This window comes from Hyaena hyaena, unplaced genomic scaffold (genome assembly GCF_003009895.1).
Source record: "Hyaena hyaena isolate Hyena2069 unplaced genomic scaffold, ASM300989v1 scaffold_8, whole genome shotgun sequence".
NCBI classification, from domain to species: domain Eukaryota; kingdom Metazoa; phylum Chordata; class Mammalia; order Carnivora; family Hyaenidae; genus Hyaena; species Hyaena hyaena.
In genome coordinates this window covers 2,715,684-2,730,817 of record NW_024080640.1, presented here as the reverse complement: position 1 = coordinate 2,730,817, position 15,134 = coordinate 2,715,684, and the positions used below count along the sequence as shown (strand labels likewise).

Below are 15,134 nucleotides of genomic sequence, written 5' to 3'. Positions count from 1 at the left end.
TCACGCAACAGATCATGGTCCCTGTTCCCATTCTCTCACCCTCCCTGACATCTTTGCAGCATGCAGTCCCACAGATCACCCCCTTTTCTCCCAGGTTTCCTCTCCTTTCTCCTCCCCCTCCTCTAGCCATGACAGTCCTGGGGGACCTGGGTGGCTCAGTGGATTGAGTGTCTGACTTTGGCTCAGGTCATGATCTCATGGTTTGTGAGTTCAAGCCACACACTGGGCTTACTACTGTCAGTGCAAAGCCTGCTTCGGGTCCTCTGTCCCCCTCTCTCTGCCCCTCCCCTGCTTGCACGCTTTCTCTCAAAAATAAATTTAAAAAAAACATTTAAAATATTGTAATTCTGGGGCGCCTGGGTGGCTTAGTCGGTTAAGCGTCCGACTTTCACTTAGGTCATGATCTCGCGGTTCGTGGCTTCGAGCCCCGCATCGGGCTCTGTGCTGACAGCCAGCTCGGAGCCTGGAGCCTGTTTCAGTCTGTGATTCCCTCTCTCTCTGACCCTCCCTTGCTCATGCTCTCTCTCTCTCTCTCTCTCCTAGAAATAAATAAAACATAAAAAAAAATTTTTTTTAAATATTGTAATTCTCTCTGTGACAGTCCCTCTTCTTCCTTCTGCCCCTAAGAAAGGAGACTTTCCCCAAGGCTCCTAACTCTGCGCTCCTTTCTTATTTCTACAACTGACCAGCCTTTGATTCCAACGGGGAGCTTCCATCAAATATACCTAAACCTACATTCCTGGCCAGTATTTATCTTCTGAGCCCCAGTTCCAAATCCCCAGTGCTTGCAGGACCTCTCCCTAGATTTTCCAAGGCCACCTCATGTCTCCCAGGGAGAAGGTCTGATTCAGCAAGCTCATGGCTTATAGGCCGGTGCCCAACCCTGGTGCCATCGCTGAGGGTGAGGAGGGTGGGGAGTGGGAAGGAGAAAAGTGAGGACAGCCAAGGTGGGGCAGCATGGGGAGAACCCGATGGGCAGGAAGGAGAGAAGCACAAACAGATGGAGAAGCACAGTCAAAGACGGGAGTGATAGCATCAAAGAAGTCAACAGAGGGCATCTCAAGAAGGGAAGGGATGCGAGCACAGCATTGGCTTCAACAATTACCATATTCTATCCCTTCAAAGACACTTGTTTTTTCACATTTGGACACAATGTATCATAAAACTGATGGTATTTCATTGTTAATTGGTGATGGGCTCCTCCCATTTCTTAGTGGTATATAAAATGATGGTATGGTTTGCAATCCATGGATTGGAGCATTGATGGAACAGCGCTTACCAAGTGATTTTACCGGAGCTGTACAGGCAGAAGTCTCAATGTAGTGGGTTGAAAAGAGAGGACATCCCAAAAATTTCAATGTCATAAAAGACGAATAAAAAATGGTGGGGAACTTTTTCAGATTAACAGAAACTACAGAGACACAACTACATGATCATGACACATACATTGCTGACCAAAAATCTATAAAGAATATTATTGAGATAGTTAGGAAAAAATGAATACAGGCTATAAAATAATACTGTATTGATGTAAATTTCTTGGCCATGATAATCTCATTGTGGTTACGTACTGGAACATCCTTGTCCAAGGAGCTTAAGTATTTAGGAGGAAGGGTAATGATGTATGCAACTTACTTTGAAATGTTTCAGGAAAAAAGTATGCATATATATGTGTGTGTGCGTGTGTGTGTATAAAATATACATTTTAACATGTTGCCACATTTGCACTCTCTTTATATGTATGTAAAGTACACACACATGCATACATAATACGTATACTTGTATAATATAATTATAGAGATCCATAAAATTAATATTTTGCCACACTTGCTCACTATGATTATATGTATATAAAAATATATACATACATATATGGATATTTACATGTATATACATATATTTGTATCACATGTATATAACATATACACATTTGCATATGGGTACATGTATACACACAGTATGTGTGCATGTGCAAATATGACAAAATGTTAGTTCCTGAATCTCAGTGGTTATCAACTGAAGGCTATTTTGTGTCCCAAAGGACATTTGGTGATGTCTGAGATATTTCTGGTTGTCTCAGTTGAAGGGATGCTACTAGCATCCAGTGGGGAGAGGTCAGGATAAACATCCCACAATGCACTGGACAGGCTCCCACAATAACGAGTTATCCTGCCCCAAATGTCAATGGTGCCAAGGCTGAGAATCCTGGTCTAGGTAAAGGGTCTGTGTACTTTTTTTTTCTATCTTTCTATAGGCTTGGGATTTTAAAAAATACAAAAATGGTGTTTAAAAAAAAGGTAAGAGGAAAAATGTGTGCCAGAAAGGTGAGGAAGTGAAGAAAAATGCATAAGCAAATTCTTTCCAGGATCTTGTCTAAGAAGGGATGAGTTGCAGCGAGGAGGAAAGAAAGCACTCCTGTCACCCACACTAATACTCACCCCCCCATCCCATCCCATGAAGAGTCATCTTGCGTTGTCCGTGTTTAGTAATACCTGACCAGTAATACCAGTCCTATCCCTCAGGCACAGCTGGCTGGACCAGTGGGAGGCCCCAGACCCCCAACAGCTCCATCCACTGGCTGCTAGGACAGAGCCAGGTCTGTTGCAGGACCAGGTGGGTCCATCAGAGTCTGTCCTGTAAAGACCCAGAGAATGAGGCATGTAGGAAGCTGATGCTTGAAGGAAGCAGAGAGAGAGACCATAAGCTCCAATTGGACCCACAGGGGTCCCAACAAGCTGAAGTTGGAGAAAAGCAGAAACCTACAGGAAGCAGAACTCAGGAGGCAGGGCTGTGTGGAGCGCAGAGGGAGGATACAGCGGCAGCAGCCGGCCTGATCAGGCGGGCACATCATTCAAGGTGAACCGGAAACTAACTGCCCTCCTCAGGATAGAACCTGTGCATCAGCCCCCTTCGTTTGGCGTCAACTGTGCCCGATCCAATCAGACTAGTGCTTCCTCGGTTCCAGTGCTTACTAGCCTATCTGCTCATCATTTAACTATGTCAAGAGAAGAAAGCACTTCCGCTTTCAGTTATCTCCTTAGCCTTTCAACGTCTGCTGCCTGGCATGTCTCTGTAGGCCCCTAAATAATGTCATCTATGCTGGGGACAAGATCAGAAAGAAGACGCCACCTCCCCGGCACTCCAATAAACTGCTCAGATACTAGCGCCTACCCAAGCGAGGCAGAGAAGGGCCTTAGACATCCTACGAGTTTAAAGACTCAACTAGCCCCTTAGCACCTGGTTCGGGAGCACTAACTAGAGCAGCGCTTCTCCAAGGCTGTGGTCCAGCAGAAGCACTACCAGGAGGGTTAGTGGGAAGGCAAATGCCCGACCCTCACCCTTCTGCAGGGTAGGGCCCAGCGGTCTGTGCTTTGACACGTCCTCCAGGTGACCATGATGCACGCTCATGAAGGACTGAACCGGGTTAGTGTGTTCACAACCATAAAGCGCCTGGATCCATCCCAGCGGTGTCTAGGCGAGTGGGAAGGTGCTCCTTTCCAAAGCCTCAGCAGAGGACTGAGAGGGCCCCCCTTCAGGTTAACAGCAGCACCAACCTTCAGCCCAGCAAGCGAGGGCTGCTCTGACAACTAGCTAAGGTCTCACAGAGTCTGCACAGATGCAGCAGCTGGACGACTGTCATTCCCAACAGACGCACCCAACTTCTCTAGTACAAGGTTTCGCATGATTTCCCTTTTTCTCTGATATTTATGAAATCCCAAGTCCTAGGTAGCAGCCTTCCTTGGCAGACTTCGTGAGTCTTTGAGATCCTCACAAGGCAACCTGTGGAATCATTATAAGCAATTCAGACGAGCTAGAGCGTCCCCGGACAGGTGCTGCCTTTGAGGAATCAGCTTCAGGCTCACAGCTGTGACTAGAGACCACAGAGCAGGTGTCAGTGTTGGGGGGTGGGGGGGTGACACGACATGCCAGGAAGACAGAGCAGAAGCAGGGATGGAATGCTAAGTGATCCAGAGATGGTGCTTATACTTCAAAATGCCTTTCCTTCCAAGTGTCACATTTGGCGCTTGGAGGCCTTTTGGACTAAAGAGAAAGAGCTGCAGTTTTATCTCCTAAGTGTCTCGGCACAGACTGGGGAGGCTGTGAGAGATCAGCAGCATGCCCATGGCAAGCTTCGAGCACCAATTCCATAAACCAGGGCCAGCCAAGGTTAAAAGAAAGGCTGCAGAAAGTGGAGGAGAAGATGTAAGTGTGGAGGAGAGCGCGGTGAAGAGTCCAGTGAGACAGAAAGGGAGAGCTGTGTGCTGATTTGCTCATTTCCTCCCACTAGAACACACTCCTTTGAGTCATTTGTGTATATGTCCCAGCAAAGTCAGAGCAGGGGTGACAACCTCAGTCTCCACGGCTGCCCCTGGCTAATTAAAAGCAGCCAAGAGTCAGACTGCTGAGAAGAAAATTATAGAAAAAAAGTACCTATTATTTTTCCTGAAAAAGATGGGGAAAGGAAACAGTGCCTAAGAGAGGGACGTTCATAAGCAAATCCTATGCCTTTTGCCACGCCTTTTCTAAATAACAAACCCCGTTGGGCAAAAGAAAACAATTCATGCAAGCCAGAACTGCCTTTTGGGAATGAGGTTTAATTCTGACCCAGAATTATAATAATTTAAAAAATCCTACCAATTCCACCGCACAATTCCCGAGTAGGAATTACTCCGACTCTTTTTCCCCCTTAACTTCTTCTGAAAAACCAAGTTGACTAACGATAGCTGAATTTAGCTGGGAAGTAAAATGCATTTCTTTATCATTAACTACCACAGAAAAGCACACTTAGCTTGCGTCTCAGGTTGTCTTCGGCAAAGTCTATTTTGCTTGCAGTAGTTGTGTTATCCTGATTTCTCTTCCCCAAGTTCCGCTCTCCGTGAAAAACGCCATTAAGTCTTGTTTGTCCCCTTCTTTGATTTGGGAGCACCTGGCCAACGGAAGCCTCGCAGGTGCAGGCAGTCAGCAACGTTGTGGGCGATGTAGTAGAGGTTCAGCATGGCGGCTGGGCTGAGAATGTCCACTTCTGGTTTCTTCTGTTTCTTCCCCTGAGATTTGTCCGGGCCTTTTCCTTGTTTCGCTTTACCTGGCTTTCAAAGACAAGTATATTCACGGGGCATACATTAGTTTTTGTAACCTTGACATAATTTTCAACATTTCTTATTGAACTGAGTGGGGGGCGGGGGTGTGGAAAACCCACGAAAGGGAAAAACTGTAACAACAATAAAAACTTTTGCTTGGAGTGGGAGGAGAGGTCACACGCAGTCGAATTCAACAAATGAAGCACCAGGATTAAAAAGAGACGCAGCCTAAGGTAATGAGCAGGTGGACCTTGTCTGCATTGATTTGAACAAACCATAAAAAGACATTTTTAGGCCATTAGGGAAATTTAGTAATGTCACGAAATTTTTAATTTTGTTAGGGGTGATAATGGCATTCTATTGGGTCACGGAAGAAAATGTTTACACATTTCAGAGATGCATGCTAAAATCTGTGGAAATGAAATGAAAGAAGGCCTCAGATGTGCTTTAAGATACTGTAGCTCCAGGAGCACCTGGGTGGCTCAGTTGGTTAAGCATCCAACAATTGGTTTCGGCTCAGGTCATGATCTCATGGTTTCTGAGTTCGAGCCCCACATCAGGCTCTGTGCTGACGGTACAGAGCCTGCTTGGGATTCTGTCTTCCTCTCTTTCTACCTTTCCCCTGCTTGCTCACTCTCTGTCTCTCTCTCTCTCAAAAATAAACAAATAAACTTTAAAAAACAATTTTCTTAATTAAAAAAATACTGCAGCTCCCTCTTGCACCCCACCCTGCAAAAGGAAAGGTGAAGCAAATGTGGCAAAATCATGACAATTTTTGAGTCTGAGAAATGGATATATGGGGAATCACTTACTATTCTATTTTTGTGTGTGTATACAATCTTTCATAATAAAAATGTAATTAAAAGCACTAGCTAATCAGGATGCAAACACACATTTTTGGCATTTTTTATGTTGTAGTCTGGACCTCATTAGTCATGAGGGTGGAGTCATGAATGTAAGGTGCTTAGCATAGTGTCTGTCTTGAAGGAAACAATAAATGATTGTTCCCATCACTTTATCACCACTAATCCTCTAGGCTGTATTTTGACAGAGAGAGATATATACAGACAGAGAGAAGAAAATACAGGAGAAAACCTTTATGACCTTCGGTTAGGCAAAAATTTTCCTGGATATGACACCAAAGCACAATCCATAAAAGAAATTGATAGATTCACCACCCAAGTTAAAAACTTGTGGTCTTCAAAAGATATTGTTAAGAAAATGAACAGCTGGGGTGCCTGGGTGGCTCAGTTGGTTAAGTGTCTGACTTTGGCTAAGGTCATGATCTCACAGTTCATGGGTTCAAGCCCCACGTCAGGCTCTGTGCTGACAGCTAGCTCAGAGCCCGGAGCCTCCTTTGGATTCTATATCTCCCTCTCTCTCTGACCCTCCCCTGCTTGTGCTCTCTCTCTCTCTGACTCTCAAAAATAAATAAAAAACATTAAAAATTTTTTAAAAAGAAAATGAAAAGCTAAGCCACAGACTGGGAGAAAATATTTGCAAATCAAATATATGATAAAGCCCTTATATCTAGAATAAAGGGCTCTCAAAACGCAGTAAAAAAAAACAAAAAAACAGCCCCATAAAACATGGCCAGCAGATCTGAACAGATACTTCCCCCAAGAAGATATACAAATGGCTGATAAACACATGAAAAGATACGCAACATCAAGTCACGGGGGAAATGTAATTAAAACCCCAATGAGATACCAGTACACACTCATTAGAATGATTCAGTTTGCAAAAACTGACCATTCCAAGGGTTGGTGAAGGTGTGGAGGAACTGGAACTCATACACTGCTGGTGGGAACCTGGCATGAATGACTCATTCTGGAAAACAAGTTAGCAATATCTTTACAAGGTCAAACACATACCTCCCAAATGATCCAGCCATTCTACTTCGAAGTATTTACCAAAAGAAATGAAAGTGTATATCCATTCTAAGACTTGTACATGGAATGTTCATAGTAACTTTATTTGTGATCACTAAAAACTGAAAACAGCCCAAAAGTCCATTCCTGAGTGAATGGATAAACAAACTGTGGTATCACCATACACTGGAATACCATCCAACAATAAAAAGGATTAACTATCGATGCATGCTACAACATGGGTGAATTTAAACATAATTCTGACTGGCTCAGTTGGTGGAATATTTGATTCTTGATCTCAGGATTGTGGGTTCAAGTCCCATGTTGAGTACAGACATTATTTAAAAAATAAAATCTTGATGGGTGCCTGAGTGGCTCAGTTGGTTAAGTGTCTGACTTCAGCTCAGGTCATGATCTCACGGTTTGTGAGTTCGAGCCACGAGTCAGGCTCTGTGCTGACAGCTCAGAGCCTGGAGCCTGCTTCGGATTCTGTCTGTCTGTCTGTCTCTCTCTGTTTCTGCCCCTCCCCTGCTCATGCTCTATCTCTCTCTCAAAACTAAATAAACATTAAAAATTTAAAAAAATAAAATTTGGGGCACCTTGGTGACTCAATCAAGTGCGCATCTGACTCTTGATTCTGGCTCAGGTCATGATCTCATATGACTGTGGGACTGAGCCCAGCACTGAGTTCTGCACTGTCAGTACTTGGGATTCTCTCTCTCTCCCTCTCTGTCCCTCTCTGGCTTTCTCTACTCCTTCTGTCAAAATAAATAAATAAATAAATAAATAAATATTTTTAAAAAATTGAGTAAAGGGCTGATTACAGTCGAGCACAAGGAGACTTCTAGGGGTGATCAACATGTTTGTTATCTGGATCGTGGTGATGGCTTAATGGGAGCATACATATGCCAAACTTACCAAATTGTACGTTATAATATGTGCAATTTACTGTACATCACTTATACATCTCAGTAAATCTGTTAAGAAATTATTGAAAGTGAGTGAAAGCTTTCAGTTTCTCAGCTCGTTGGGTTGGTTTAATACAACTCCATGGGCCTTGGCTGTTCGTAGGCGCAGAGCACGTAACTCGTGACTTGAAACTCTCCAGACTCCTTAATGGAGCCCCCTGGCTCCAGCCACGCGGGCCTTCCTCCTAGTTCCCGACCTGCCCCACTCCTCCCTGCCCCTGCCCCTTTCTGCAGACCTTGGTGAGGTGGGGGGGCCATGATGTGTTACTATCTCTGCTCAGATATCACCTCTCTAGAAAAACCTCTCAGATACTAGGTCTATATTCTACCTATAAGTAGGGTGACCATAAAATTTATTGTCCAAACCAAGACACTTCAACAAACACAAAGTGGGACTGTCCCAGGGAGGGGCAGGGAGGGGGTACAGATGTTTCCCAGCATCCCTCTCAGCACCTTCACCTTCTAGCTCCTTACCCCAAGCACACTCCACTATGTCATAGTGCTAATTTGCTTATTTATTTTCTGTTTGTTTCCCAACCAGAGGTTTGTCTATGAGGTCACCACTTGAATTCCCAGGGCCTCGACCAATGTCTGGTATGAAAAAGATATCGGCTGAGTGAATAGATTGCAACTCAGATATAATACAGTCCTAGGATTTAGAAAGCAAACATAGATAGCCACCTATCTGAATTTGAAGAGGGCCTCCTTCATTCATTCAACAAGTATTTAACAAATATCTACTGAGCACCAGGACCTGCAGTTCTGGGCTCCTGTCTTCATGAAGCTTACCGTCCAGTGAGGGGGAAATTACAAACACATTTACTCTCTGTCTTGTGAAGGAGATGCCAGGAGAACTGGCATTCCGATGACCCAGGATGGGTAGGGTGTGATGTCATCTGGGACATGAAGGGTTCCTGAAGAGCCACCTGTGGGCTGAGGGTCAGGGACTTCCCACACAGCTTGTGCAAAGGCTTTGAGGTTGGAGGGAACATAACGAACTGCAGGGACCTCACAAAAAAGGTCAGTGTGACTGGCCTATAAGCAACCATGGTGCGGGGCGCAAAGTGAGAGGAATTTAGGCTGGAGAGGTAGGCAGTGTGTAACTCTGGCCTGCAGGCCTTTGAAGCTAAGGTATTTAACCTTTATCCAAGTAGCAGTGGAAATCCATTAGCTTAAATGGCTTTATTAAACCATTTTTGCTTCAATTCCCTGGGCTCTGAAAGCGAATGACAATACTAACCATGCAAAGTAACCGTAACCTGGGGAATGACACAATTTAAATCAAGAGACATCTATTTAGTGCCTATACTACGGTCAATGCGGGTGAGGAGTGAGGCTTTCCAAGGTGAAACAGGTGAAGCTCTGGGAGGTTTAGAGGGTCATAGATGCTTAGGAAGCAATAAGGCAGCAGGAGGGCCCATCTTGAAGAAAAGTAGATCAGTAGCTTGATGGGAGATGGGGCAGGAGGCTTCAAGAAGAATGTGGGTCTAGTGTGGAATGTGTTTTTTTGTTTTGGTTAAAGCAGAGAATATAGTAAATAAAGTTCAAGAGGTTGGGGCCCCTTTACCCAGAGCTCTGAGAAGTACGTAGTTGAGCAGACAGTAGAAATTTCTGAGCACCTGGGGCGGGGGTTACAAGGTCACAGCCATGTTGGGACCATCAACCTGGCAAAGAAGGAAGACCAAAGGGATGGAAAGCCCTGGGACAGAGGTAGTGAACTGCTGCCGGATTCCAGGTAGGTGGTAAGGAGGCCAGGATGTGACCGGGGGCGGTGAGGGTGGGCAGCAGGTGAATGACTGGATGAGGGCTGATGAACTGTAATGCTTATGAGTTTGAGGCCAGGAGAATGAACGTGCCATTGGAAAATGCAGAGAAGGTAGTGGTTAAAAACGAGCTGGATTTTGAACACAGTTGGGAAATGCTCTCTGGTGGACAGATCCAGTAGGAAGCTGGAAATAAGGTTTATCATTTCAGAGTGGTTTGGCTTAAGATGGAGCTCTGTGAGCCAACGACTTGGAGGGGAGATAGAAGTTTAAGGATGTTGCAAGCCTTCTGGGGCATAAAATGCAAGAGTTTCCTGCACTAAAGGTTTCCTCCAAAGTCCTTCCTCAAACTAGGGTTGGAAGAGAGAATCACTCGTTAGAGCCGGCAGTCTGGATCGCACCTGGGCTCATTTTCTACTTCTTAATCCGCAAAGAATCCTGCAAGGGACCCAGGACGGCAGCGGCAGCAGGAGGTAAGTGCCGGGCCAGTCGCTGTTGACACGTACTGGCACCCTGGGGTTTCACAGCACGGCACCAGCCTCTCTTTATTGCCCACACATATGGTTACGGATGTGCCTCAACGGAACCAAAGAACGAAAACTAACTCACAAAAAGAGGGCTCTGCCTGATTCTACTTGGCTGTCCGTTTGATGCGCGCAGACCACCTGGGGAACCCCGTCTCCCCCGTCATCTTTTTACCCCAAGTGTTCAAATCACTAGGTTGGACAACCACCTACAACGACAGGAGACGAAGGCGCCAATCTCGTGGCGCGGGTAACAGACCTTGGTAAAGCGTGCCTCGATGAGGCAGAACGGTATTAACTTAACTAAGCGAGAGCCTCGGAATCTCTTAGACTTAAATAAGTATATTTAAGCGTATTACCATGGTAATTCCTCAGTTGAGCAGGTGAATGTGGCATGGGTTCCCAATCCTGAAATACACAGAGAGAGCCCGGTTCTCCGCCTCACTCGAGGGCGGCGCCCCCGCGCCCATCCCTGCCGCGCACCGGGCCGCCTCCGCACTCCCCAGCGAACCGTCGCAGGCCCGGGACCTCGCCACACTTCTCAGGAGCCCCAGACGCTTAGGGGAGCCCGGCGGGGTCAGGGGGCACCCACCGCACGGAGGCCGCTGGCCGCGCGACTCACGGCGAGCACGCCCGGGCTCACGGGCGTCTGCCGGCCGCGCGCACGAACGCCCGGCGCCGCGCGCCGCGGGAGGCGGGGCGGCTCAGTGTTTACCTGTTGCCAGGACACCGGGGCCTGGCGCTCTGCCGTTGGGCCTCGCCCCGCAGTCCTAGCGAGCGCGGGAGTCCGCGCCAGACTTGTTGGGAGCGTCCGCCGTCCCCTGCGCTGCTGGGCCACTTCGCTTCTCGCAACGTCGACGAGGGCTGCAAGTGTCCGGAAGCCCTGCCTCGCGCTGGGGGCGCCTGACCCGGCAGGGCAGGGGCGCGGGGCGGGTGCAGTTCTGGCCTTAGACTGGGCCGATTCCGCTGGTTCAGCTTGGCCACTCACTGGCTGACCTTGGAGAAGTCCTCGAAGACTCCATGACCTCTTTTGGAAAATGAGATAACGCCTTTGAGGGTTGAAGTGACAATAACATGGGGAAATGTTCATCTAGAGCCTGGTACAGGTCCCAAGAGAGAAAAGGCCTGAAAAAAAGGTTCTTAGGTTCCAAATGGGAGTCAGGAAGGCCACAGGAGGCGCAGTTCCTCTGCCAACCTTGTGAGTTCATCCCCATATATATTTACTTGTGTTCTCCTCAGTGAGCAACCTTTCTTTTCTTTCTTTTTTTTAATGTTTATTTTTGAGAGACAGATCACGAGTGGGGGAGGTGCAGAGAGAGAGAGACAGAGAGACAGAGAGAGAGACAGAGACATAATCCGAAGCAGGCTCCAGGCTCTGAGCTGTCAGCGCAGAGCCCAACGAGGGTCTAGAACCCTGGAATAGCAAGATCACGACATGAGCTGAAGTCAGACGCTTAACTTTCTGAGCCACCCAGGTTCCCTGAGCAACCTTTCCTAGACTCATTTTTGTAAGCTGCAGCAGTAGTGAGAGACACTAATGGACAAACTGTCATGATTGTGTATGAAGTATTATCCCCTTCGTTCTACCAACCCTGGCGACTTCTTTGTCCTCACTGATGTCTGAGCTTAAGTTAATGCTGCTCCCCACTTCCCCTCCTCCTGGTAAGTCTCCCCACTTGTTTCCAGTATGTGCATCATGCTCCTTGCTCATCCAGACCTCAGTCATCTCATGTCTGCCTGCCCCTTGCTGCACTCCAAGTGTTGGCTGATTTCAAAGTCCAGTCCTTAGTTCTCTGCTGTTCTTCCTCAGTGTCTCCTCACCTGATGGCTCATCTGATAATGTCAGTGACTACCTCCCTTCAGATGACACAACCACCATCTGGAAGAATGGCCTCCATCTACGCTCCATTCTGCAGGCCACACTATTCCCTGGATTTAGGGCATCTCTCCCTCTGTCAGCGTCTCCATTTCCTTTGTCAGTGGCAACACTGCTCTTCCAGTCTCTTGCCCTTTGTCATTGCTAACTCTTCTCTCCAATGATGAGTCCAAGGCCTAAGCATCTTTTGTAAATTCTTTTATGGCTCGTCTCTTTGACATTTTTATCATCTAAACTAGGCCTTCATAGACCTTCATCATTTCATATTGCAAATAGTAGTTAACAGTGAAGGAGTGCTGATGTCCAGCACCTTGCTGAGCACTTTGCACACATATGGCATCATTACCTCACTACAATTAGTGTGATAGTTTCTGTTATGTTCTCCAATTTGCGTGAAGTCAGGGAGAGTAAGCAACTTGCCCAAGTCCCCACAAGCAGAGTCAAAGCCAGCAATGTCCATCTGTCCAGCTGGTACAGTAAACACTAAAATCATTCAGGAAGGCACCCTGGGCTTGAGGCCAAAAGATGTGGGTTCAAAACTTGGCCTCACTTCTTATTAGTTATGCAATTCTGAACAATTCTCTGAGCTTCACTTTCTTGCTTTGGGTTGCTGTGAAGGTCGTATGATAGAATGAATGTGAAAAAGCTTTGTAGATTCAAAGTATCTCCAGTAAGCCTTGCTTTAAATGATATAAATTTATTCCCAGGTTAGGAATAAAAATGGAAGGTGGAGAGGCTGGTTAAAAGGTACAAATCTTCAGTTATAAGGTGAATGAGGTCTAATGTATAATATGGTGACTATAGTCGATTATACTATATTGTATAATTGGAAATTGCTAAGAGTGGAACTTAAGTGTTCTCACACACAAAAAAGTGAGGTGATGAATATGTTAACTCAGTTGTGGTCATTCTTTCACAATGAATATGTGAGTCAAGTCGTCACACTGTACACTTTAAATATATTACAGTTTTGTCAATTGTGCCCTAATAAAGCTGAAAAATAAAAAAGCATGCCACTGGACAGGCAGGACATAAAATAAATGGTCTAGTGACAGTCAGAACAACTCCAGTGGCAGCACCATTTTCCACTGACCAAATGGGCCTTCAGCCCTTGCACTAGAGAGAGGCTTAGCACTCAGCTGAAGGGAGGGGAGGAGGGCTGCTGAGGTGTGTGGCTGAAAGACTTTGTTATATAACACAGTGCAGGCTGTTTTTAGAATAAAAAAAGTCATTGACAACGCATATAGTTTTCTTAAATACTAGTCCACTTATGAAGTAATGATTAGTACTTAAGATAGATGTGTTTATTCTCTAAGAGCTGAAAAAATCTTCCTGTGTAAATTGGAAGATGAGTTAAATTTAGATAACTATTCAAATTCACATTACAATAGCACTACTGGGGTGTCTGGCTTGCTCAGTCAGTAAAGCATGTGACTTTTGATCTTGGGGTTGTGAGTTCAAGACCCACATTGGGTCTAGAGATTCTAAAAAATAATAATAAACTTTAAAAAAAGAAAAGCACTACTTCATTTTATCTGTTTGTGAATATACATCCTTATGTCTTCTTTATAAATAGTAATACAAACTGTGCTGTTCTTTTAAAAAAAAAAAAAAATAACACTACCAGAATTGAAGCATGCATTCTTAGAACATCCAAACTTAGAATATTCCATCATTATCTTTCTTAGAAGTTACATTTAAAAATTCCTATTTCCTCCTTTCTACTCTTGTCCCTCCCTCTCTTCCTCCTTTCTTTTTATCTCATTAAGTTCAACAGTATAGCACTGCATTCACTTCATCCTTTAGAGCCGTAATATTGAAGAGGAAGTTATAGAAAAAAAAAGAAAGTTCTTTGTAGGTAATTTCCTCTGGTCAGCCACTAGGGTATCAGCAGTGAGAACCTTAGGGTACAATAAAGACCAGCTGGAGCGGATTCAGGAGACAAAATTATCTAGAGCAGGGGTCGGCAAACTCAGTAACTATTTCAGGCTTTCCAGGCCTTATATCCTCTTTTGCAACTACTCTGCTGATATAGAATGAAAGCATTTATAGACAACATGTAAACGAGTGAGCGTGGCTATGTTCCAATAATAGTTGGAAACTGAAATTTGAAATTTCATAGAATTTTCATGTGTCATAAAATATTTTTATGGATGCTTTCCCCCAACCATTTAAGAATGTAAAAGGCGAAAGATTTATTCGATCTGAAGAGAAACCAGAGTATCCAAACATTTAAGAATGTAAAAACCATTCTTAGCTCATGGGCTGAATAAAACCTGGCAGTGGGCCTGATATGGCCAATGGGGCTGTAGTTTGCTGATCGCTGAGCTAGAGGGTTAAAAGGCTACTAATTATTCTTGCTGGGGGATTCTTTGATAAGGAGGGGAATGAGGTGCTGGACACGGGCTCAATCCCATGACCCTGGGATCCTGACCTGAGCCTAATCAAGACCCTCAAACAACCGAGCCACCTAGCTGACCTTAGCAAGCATTATTCTAAGCACTATATGAGCCTTGACTTATTTAATCCTTACAATTCTAGAAGGTAGGCAGTAGTATTATCCCTATTTTACAGATGAGGAATCTGAGGCAGAGAGAGATGAAATAAATAACTTGTCACTCTTCACTTGGTTACTAGATGCAGAGCCTGCATGTAATATTTCACCAAGCTGGGTTCAGCACCCTCAGTCTGAGCCATTATGCTGTGTGGCCTTTCTGGGTAAAATATCTCCCATCTTACTGTGAAGACATATTTTCACAGGCATCCACATGGAGGATCTTTGTCCTGCCAGCTCCATTAAGCATTTGAACAAAAAGTTACAGAATGTTCAAACTAATGTTTCCTTTTGGAGGCAAGGGGACAGATGGTATTGTCATATTTAGTAAGGAAGTCACTGTCACCAAAGGTGTTTGAGCAGAGATGAGATGACTTTTGTACTCTTGTAGTTCCTTAGAAAGACTTTGGTTATTTCCTATAAAATATGTAAAAGTAAAAATTTTAAATACTTGCTTTTTGAAGTTTAAATCTGGCTAATTACTTAAGAGGCAAACAGCC

The 15,134-nt window shown here is 45.1% G+C and overlaps 1 protein-coding gene across 2 annotated transcripts; it reads right to left on the bottom strand.

Annotated features, from left to right (window-relative positions):
* Positions 1-4,575: 4,575 nt before the first annotated feature.
* SMKR1 (small lysine rich protein 1) lies at positions 4,576-10,862 on the bottom strand. 2 transcript variants are annotated; one of them, XM_039243798.1, is made up of 3 exons: positions 10,797-10,834; positions 10,564-10,612; positions 4,576-5,087 (listed from the first exon to the last, which is right to left on the bottom strand). In XM_039243798.1, exons 2-3 carry the CDS (start codon positions 10,564-10,566, stop codon positions 4,890-4,892), a joined length of 201 nt encoding a protein of 66 aa, XP_039099729.1. In that variant the 5' UTR covers positions 10,567-10,612; positions 10,797-10,834; the 3' UTR covers positions 4,576-4,889. The 2 variants fall into 2 exon arrangements, with proteins under 2 accessions (XP_039099729.1, XP_039099720.1); XM_039243789.1 differs by having other exon boundaries at positions 10,564-10,862.
* Positions 10,863-15,134: the final 4,272 nt, after the last annotated feature.